General features: G+C 40.3%; 1 protein-coding gene across 1 annotated transcript in view; it reads left to right on the forward strand.

Annotated features, from left to right (window-relative positions):
* The window catches only part of CDCP1 (CUB domain containing protein 1), a 51,336-nt gene that overhangs the window by 32,290 nt on the left and 10,828 nt on the right, over nt 1-8,218 (forward strand). Inside the window, exons 5-7 of the mRNA XM_019537267.1 lie at nt 5,671-5,898; nt 6,181-6,561; nt 6,958-7,323. Coding sequence (XP_019392812.1) covers nt 5,671-5,898; nt 6,181-6,561; nt 6,958-7,323 — 975 coding nt within the window. The remainder of the gene's footprint in view (nt 1-5,670; nt 5,899-6,180; nt 6,562-6,957; nt 7,324-8,218) is intronic.

The raw sequence follows: 8,218 nt of genomic DNA on the forward strand, positions 1-8,218 counted from the left end.
GTCACCCAGCTTCCCATCGATCACTAGGTCGCCGATTAGGTCGTCCCCCATAGCCAGTACCAGGTCAAGCAGCACTTTGCCTCTCGTTGGCCCACAGACTTCTTGAGTCAGGTAGAGAAAGCTTTGCAACCGCTCGGATTTTGCTGAGTGATCTTCCCACGAGATGTCCGGGTAATTGAAGTCACCCATGACAACCAAGGTCCTGGAAAGCAGCAGTACTCTCCTGATGGCTTAGTCTTTATCTGTAGAAATGAACATATTCCAGTTCTCCAGTTTCACTTAGAGGAAATTTTCATCATGGTCTTTGAACCTTTTTCAGACTGAGCCTATGTCTAGTTTTTATTCTTACTGATGAGGCAGAGGTACTTCACTGACCAATCCTCGTGAAGTTTCGGAGGTCTAGGAGGGAAAATATTGACCACGGACCATTCTGTAAGGCCTTGTTGCATGCTAATAATCTGTTCTACTGGATTACCTATGTGTCTTCTATGATGTCCTTCCCTGACATCCTCATGTATCCTTAGGATGACCTATGATAGCTGAAGCTTGTAGAGAAGACAGTTTTTGGTGTGAAATTTGTGTCTGAAGTCCAAATGATTGTAGTAGAGAATTTTTTGAAGACCTGTGCTCTGGTGAATGTTGAGAAAACTTGTTAAGTTTTCATTGTAGCATCCATGAAGTTATGGTGGTTATCCCCTTTCAACAAATGTGCCTGGTCAGGCAGAATACAGCTTGATCATGTAGAGTACAGCTCAGACAATAAGATACAGTTCTTTGCTGTGAGGAGTAGGTCCATGAAACTTGCACATACTTAACAGAGACTGCAGTTACTGTGAAGAATTTTCCATTTCTTTCATGTGATGGGAAAGCGGCCTTTGTGATAGCAGAATGTGTTTATGGAAATGCACACTGGCTTTTGAAGAGCTGTACTTCATGATCTCCAAACTAGGTTCCTAGTCTCATTCTAACTTTTTGTAGCTTTGTCTAGATATAAAATATAGGGTTGGATATTGAGAGAGGTCACTATCTCCCAAATGCTTGATGCTCATTTAGAAAACTTCTAGACAGTAGTTATTTCCAAATTTTCCAAGCAGGGTAGCAGAGCTGTGTCATCATCTAGGTTGCTCATTGTGTATGTGAAGTCCCTTTTGGAGATAATGAAGAGTATTACCTGTAGTTTTAGCAGTAGGTTCTCCTCCACTAATACATTGGCTTTTTACTTGATCCAGTTTGCACCAGGCTTCTGATTTACATGATGGTTTGTCAAGATAGGAATAGGGTTGAGAAAAAGTTGGCAGTGAAACTCAATCTAGACAAGGCAGAAGTGATATTAGATAGCTTGGAGAAAACATTGAGGGGCTAGACCAGGGGTGAGCAATTATTTTGCTTACTGTGTTTTGGCAAGCCATTGAGGGCCACATGACAGGCAGCCAGGGGCAGATAAAAAATTTAGAAAATTAATATTTAGGGGCTCCGCAGGCCAGATAGAATGGCCTGGTGGCCCACATTTTGCCCACTCCTGGGCTAGACATGGACCTTTTAATGGGGCATCTTCGTTTAGCTGCTGTCAAGGCCATCTCGTTGGCTTTCACTGGGCTTGCAGTGTGCAACTGGGAGTGCATGGGAAGGATGTGCATCAGAAAGGTATGCAAATGTCTCTTTTGTAAAGAGCTGACAATTTACTCATAACCTACAGCAACTCAGAATTAGGTGATTAGAGGCTTTAAAGTTATGCAACCTTGATAGGGTTTCAACTTTGTGTTTGGCAGAGGTTGGGAAAATAACATGACATTTTTCTGTCTGAAGTGAATCAGTGAGTTAAGAACAATTCCTAGTGAATAAGAGTCCAGATTTTAAAATTGTCACTTTGGAGCTAATTAGAGTCCCAGCAAGCCATCTCAGCAGGGAGCTGTACCTAGAAGTGATGCATCAGGGTCGAGACTGCAGCAGGTCAAAAGTGTCTTATCTATTTGTAGATGTTGTTTTACTGTCTGGTTTGGCTCCACTTACGAGTGGTGAATTCTACTAAGACCGCGGAGGAAACTTGTATTTAACAAATCACATTTGCTTACATTTAGTGTACAATGCATCTTGGAATCCAGACAGAGTAAAAGCATAATACTCAGTTAATCAACTTTGTCTCTCCATCTTTTACTGGACTGCAAAGTGGAGTTGTAATATATTTATTGTCCAGCAGACAAGATGATAACCTAGAAAACCTGTTTATATTTACTTTATTTAAATTCAGATACAAGTTAAATAAGATTAGTGGATCTTCATAGATTTCACAAGTGATCTTTAGTTTTATATGCATGTAGTTTTGTCAGGGATTTTCTTTTTTCCCCACCCACTTCCCCCTCAGGCCAGAGACTCTCCTGCTTAAAAACGCCTTACCAAATATAGTATCTTTTAGCAGTCTCTCTAGGACTAAGCTCTTTGGTTGTCCTGTAACTTCATTAGGTTTCTCCTGCAGTCCTATGGTATGTGGCCTTCACTGCCATTAGTCTGTCTGGACCTTGAGCTGGCCAGCTTCCACCAGAGTAGCTGCTAGCCAAAATGACCCCTGGGTGCTCCTGGATATATATTTTTAAATCCATATTTTGACTGTGTAGCGGCCAGTTGTCCAATTACCCTTTTCCTTGCCAGTCTTGAACGAGATCCATGGACCCCATCACAGATATATAAAACCTCCTTCAAAGGTTCCAACTACATCTTTTTCTTACCACTTAAGCCATATGGAAATTGCTTTGTTAACATAAAATTCTATTTGTATGGGACTGATTTGTTGACTTTAAATGCAGTTAAAAATACATTGGTATCTGCACACTGAAGTGTTCCCAGGCCCTTAGATAAGTTCTTCTGTTATCTTTTGTGCTTACTGTTGCATCCCAGGGAAAAATAGCCATTTCCAACTGAAGCAATATCCCTTACATTGAGACAGAAATTGCAAGCAGGACATTCTCGGAGAGGGCCCACAGATTCTAGGACTGCTATCTACCCTAGATCCAAAATTGTCCAAATAGGCAGCAGATTCAGCCTTTCTGTACACATGCAGCAGCGATTCTAGGGGAAGAAGTGGTAAGGGGGGATTTCTGGGTATGATTTGGATGAGACAGAAAGAAATTTATTTTGTAGGCACTTTTTTCATTTGCACACTTTTTGATTGATTGAAGACTGGTGAAACTAATAGGTTTTACTACCATTTGTTGAAAACATTCTGATAGAACAATTTTCAGCTTGAAAATGCGGATCTACACAATGGCAGTGTTTCACAGGAATGTGTTGGTTCCTTCAAAACTATCTGTGAAAAGCAAGTAGGCAGGCTGGGCTGGGCCACTTTCCTGTTGCTTGGTTCCCAGGCTCCCAGGAGGTTGACAGGCAGGCTTCCTATCTGCTCCTCCTGGAATTCCTCAAAAAAATGCCATTTCAGCTCTTTCAAAAGAGAACACTTCTAAAAATTCTGCGTTGTGGCAAAACTTTGAATTGCCAGGTTTTTTTGTTTTAATTTGGAACAGAAGTACTAAGTAATGCAAAAGTTTCTGCAGAGTAGAAATTCCAGTTCTTTCAGATCTCTGAGGTTTATAGAAGTGAGTGATAATTGTAAGTCTCTAATTATGGCTAGTCACTCTAGTGTTTTTTACATGTCAGATGTAAAGAAGTGGATTAGAAAAATAGAAGCCCTTTTTTAAACTACACGGTTGTGATGACCTTTAAATAGGCTTGCAAATTTACCATATATGGTAGTTTTGCCCCCTTTGAGACCTTCTTGAGTATTTATTTAGCTGAGCTTGATGGACTCTGGGAAGCCAGACAACTTTTTTCAGCTCATTTTTCAACAAACTTGCAAATTACTTGCGAGGCTGAAGTGAAGGCAGCTATGTAGTAGATGAAAAGTCTTTAATTCTCAGATTTTTACCATATCAGATGGCTGATATGGGACTGATAGAGCTGATTAAAAATACATATATTTTAGGGAGTGTTGTTGGGGAAGGAAAAGCTTTCCATTTTTAATGGATGGCCATTTACTATGACTATTCTAAATTAGCTGTACTTTTAAACAACTTTTTATCCTCTTTGGGCATCCTTGTTGTTTGTCAGCCTTGGCAACTGCACTTCCAAGTGGCATCCTATGAGTTGTCACACTTTCAGACTGGGTTCCCAAGCTGCAGTGATCTGTTTACTAACCGTGCTTTCGAAAAGGCACAGGTTGTTTTGGTGACATGGCCCCTGGGCCATTCAAGATTCCCATGTGGACCTAGGGCTGGGACCAGCCATTATTGACCCCAGCCTTGGAACTGCACTGGAGCTGGTAGCAGACTCCCAGGGCTGGGGCTGACAGTCATTTATTTGATTGTTGTTCACAGCCCCAGGACCACACTGAAGTTCTGAGCTGGCTCTGGTTACCTTGCCACATGTTCAAGTTATGACCAGACAGAAACCAGCCACAAAAATGTTACACATCTTCTGTAGAATATTTTTGTGGCTGGGTTCATGTTTTGTTGCACCATTAGTTCCTTGAACATGTGGCAGAGTTAATATTTGTGGCACAGTTAACAGGTTAATTGTAACATCTGCCTGAGAGTCTTTCCTTCAGAAACTGGGATCAAGTAGGCAAATGCAGTGATTACCAAATGGACAGCTTTTTCAAGACAAAACTTCATTCAGTTATCTATAGGAACAGAGAAAGCAGGAAATAAAAATGGCTAAGTCATAGAAGGGTTAGATACCCTGCTTGCCTAAAATTTAGCATTTCCTTGAGTTCCTTGTTATTCAGGTAGAACTCACTTATTCCAGGTGAACCCTTCCAGCTGCTTCTGGGGTTCAGGTTCTGTCTATTTTTTTTCTGCAGATCTGCTTCTCCAGTTTCCCTCCATTTCAGGGCTTAGACTTTTGAACTCCTCTAAGTTTTGTTTCATTTTTCCTGTTTGGTTCCTCCCCACCCACCTTTTTACCAACCAGTCTGGTGATCAGCAAATAGCTGGGATAAACAATAAAAGTCTCTATTCCCTGTTTTAAGTTAACTGCTTATCTGAAGCCATTAACTCTGTCTGGTTCCCAGCCAGGTGCAAAAGCACCCCAGACTGGTTTGACCCTAGTTATCAGTTAGCAAGCAACACACTAACCATGAATTAAACAGAGGGTCTGATAAGTGTAATAAAATATTACAGCTGTCTCCCATGTTCTTATTATTCTTGATTTGTGCTCCTCTTTTTTTAGAGGTTAAAATAAAAACACATCCCAAACCATTAAAATCACAGAAAAGAGCTTCCAGTCCTTTGTAAAAATTGGGATAATGTGTCACTAGGCCCTATATATTGTTAGTGAGCTGTTTATATTACTATCTAACCTGATCAGAAGGAGCTAACATAATATTAGCCCTGTGGGATTGAAAGGATCTAAATGGAATTGAGCTCTGTTCAAATGGGGTTGTTTACTCCATAGACTGGAACATCAATGGGGTATGTGGATTTAGCAATTTAGTATCTAATATCTAGATTTGTATTTTGTAAAATAGAGTAAAATAAATAAAGGGTTTTTTTCCCCTAGCTGATGTAAGAGTAATTCCAATAGTTGTTTTACTGGGCAGGGGAGATGAGCAAATGGAAGTTTTAAGATAGCTACATCTATCATAGCTGTGTTTGATTTATTTGTATAATTTTTGCATTTCAGATGTAACCTACTTCATTGACTTAAGCAAAGAGAGGAATCTCACTATGACTATCCTTCCAAATTTAATGCCCAGTGAGGGCCATTTGGCTTTTGAGCCTGTATGCTTGATTTGTAAAGATCCTAGAACCTGTGACCATAATCTGACTTTAACGTCTGGCACTGTACACAGAATTTCCTTCCTGTGCAACGACTTGGAGCGTCTGAAGATCACAGCTGAAAAAACCATAGGTATGACAAAATTGTCTTGTCTTGTTACTTGGAGAACAGGATTAGCATACCTTAGGAAGAGTTTTATGTGATCTCATCTCCCTCAGTGTTCAACTAAAGACTCACACTTTTAAATCCTATTTTTATTTGTTCTTTAAATGCAGATTGCCTTGAAAACAAGGGAGGGGTGTGTGTATGTGTGTGTATGCAAAACTAACTACTGTGCTACATGGGGAAACTTTGTTTCCATAGGTTCTTATTCTCTGCAAAGAGTTTATCTATAATTTGTGTCTTTGACTACAGCCTGTTGGGATATCAGATTCTGCCATAAGAAATGGTACACCCTCACTGTTCCTAGATCCATTGCCCAGCTGCCAGTCCGACTTGATAAGTTTGTTTGGAAGCTGTTGGCTCCAGAAGAGATCAATGTGGAAATAGTATCTCCATCCTTGAAGCTACAGCAACATGTCTCAGAGCTGAAGTGCAATGCAAGCTATAGTTATGGTATCGTCAGTACAACTCAGAGGAAGGAGTTAAACCTTGGGGTATTCTGTCCTGGGGGAGCGATTGAAAAGATTCAGATGAGAGACAATATCACCATCACCCTCAGAACATATGGCAAAAGATTCCCCAATGAGTCTGTTAATCAGGATCTGAAAATGTCTTTTGTGCCATTTATTAAAGGTAAGGAAGTAATCTATTCTCTCACCTCATTTCCCACATCCTTTAATAAGTAGTAATGAGTTAAAATTCCCAGGCCCTGATCCTGATAATCATTACTTGGGCAGAGCTTTTGAATCACTGAGAAACTTTTCTCTCTATAAGTCTGAGTGAAAACTTTGGCCTCAGGATTGTGGTTAGGGAGCTCCTGGGAAGATATGGTGAATGAAAGATACAGATACAATAATTGATATGAATTTATTGATAAAAAGCAGTCTCAATTCCTGTTCTAAGTTGTTGGCTGTTGGTGACAAATGTTTCATTTTAGCAAAGAGTGGCTAAGTCATGTAATGTGCATAAAGAGAAAGCTGAGAGCACTGGTCATACTGTATATGTTCTCTATCTTTTGCTTTACTACAGAGGAATGCATTTTCACTGTGACCCCAGACCCAAAAGATAAAGTTTACCTACAGACCCCTAACTGGTATGATGGTCTACCTCCTCATGTCACTGTCTCCTGGAATATTACAGTCCCCAGAAAGCAAGCTGCCCACCTCACATTCTCCAAGGACCGAATGGGTATTGCTTGTGAGACAGGGCGTGCCTATGTCAACATAAAGGAGCAGAAACAAAGGGCTGAAGAAATTGTGCGCCGTGAAGATGAGCCACTGCCTGAGCCTCTAGACATGTACCATCACTTCTGGGTAAACATCTCTAACTGTAAACCAGTGGATAAGAAACTGTTAAGCCTGCAGTTTAGGGTGACCTTTATGCAGAGGAAGACAGGTGAGTTCCCACAGGTTGGTTTGATTTCTTTCCCCTCTCCTCCTTCTGTACTAGGGAGCAATAACACTCTTCCGTTTGAGTATAGAGACATTAAAGTACTCGTGCTATTTTTGGTTTACCAGATTTTATATTCTACCCCTTTCCAGCAGCTCCACAACACTGCAGATTTTCTGATTGCAGCATATGGCCTCAGATCCCTTAACTCAGTCCAAGGTCCCTTCACCTTTTTACATTCTTGCTTGTATGTTGAGCAGGTATATGGTCTTGGGGTGTAATGGTCAAATGAAGCAGAAGAATGATAAGACAATGTTTGTACATTAACTGAATTGGAGAATTTACCTGATGAGTAAGTTCCAACATGTTTACAGACTAATCTGTATTTCTGACATTATATTGGACAGAATTTATGACCACATTTTAAAATTATTAGGTATGTAGTTGATATTAGATATTTAAAATCAAAATATTCGTTGATATTAGACATTTAAAAGCAACAAAAGTTGTTCTCTTAGGGGAAGATGGGCAAAAGGTCTGTCCAGAGCAGAGTTGCAGAAAGGTATTTGAATTACTGGACTCAAAGTTTGAACCTTGCGATTTGAATGCACTAGCTTTGGGTCTCTGTACAGATCTTTGCTATGGGACATCAGAGATTCAGGCCTAAAGCACAGAATCCACAATGCAGATGTTTTAAATCTTCTGAGTCTTACAACTGTTTAAAGTTTCACTACTCTACATTTGGTACATATTTAGTAAATGTGTTAAGCAAAGTTAGCAAAGGCTTAAAAAAGAATAACATAAACAATCCTATGACCCCAGCTGACTTCCTGCCCTTTGGGCAGGGGGCTGGACTCGATGATCTCCCGAGGTCCCTTCCAGCCCTAATGTCTATGAAATC

This window comes from Crocodylus porosus, unplaced genomic scaffold (assembly GCF_001723895.1).
Source record: "Crocodylus porosus isolate Cpor-Errol unplaced genomic scaffold, CroPor_comp1, whole genome shotgun sequence".
In the NCBI taxonomy this organism is placed as follows: domain Eukaryota; kingdom Metazoa; phylum Chordata; order Crocodylia; family Crocodylidae; genus Crocodylus; species Crocodylus porosus.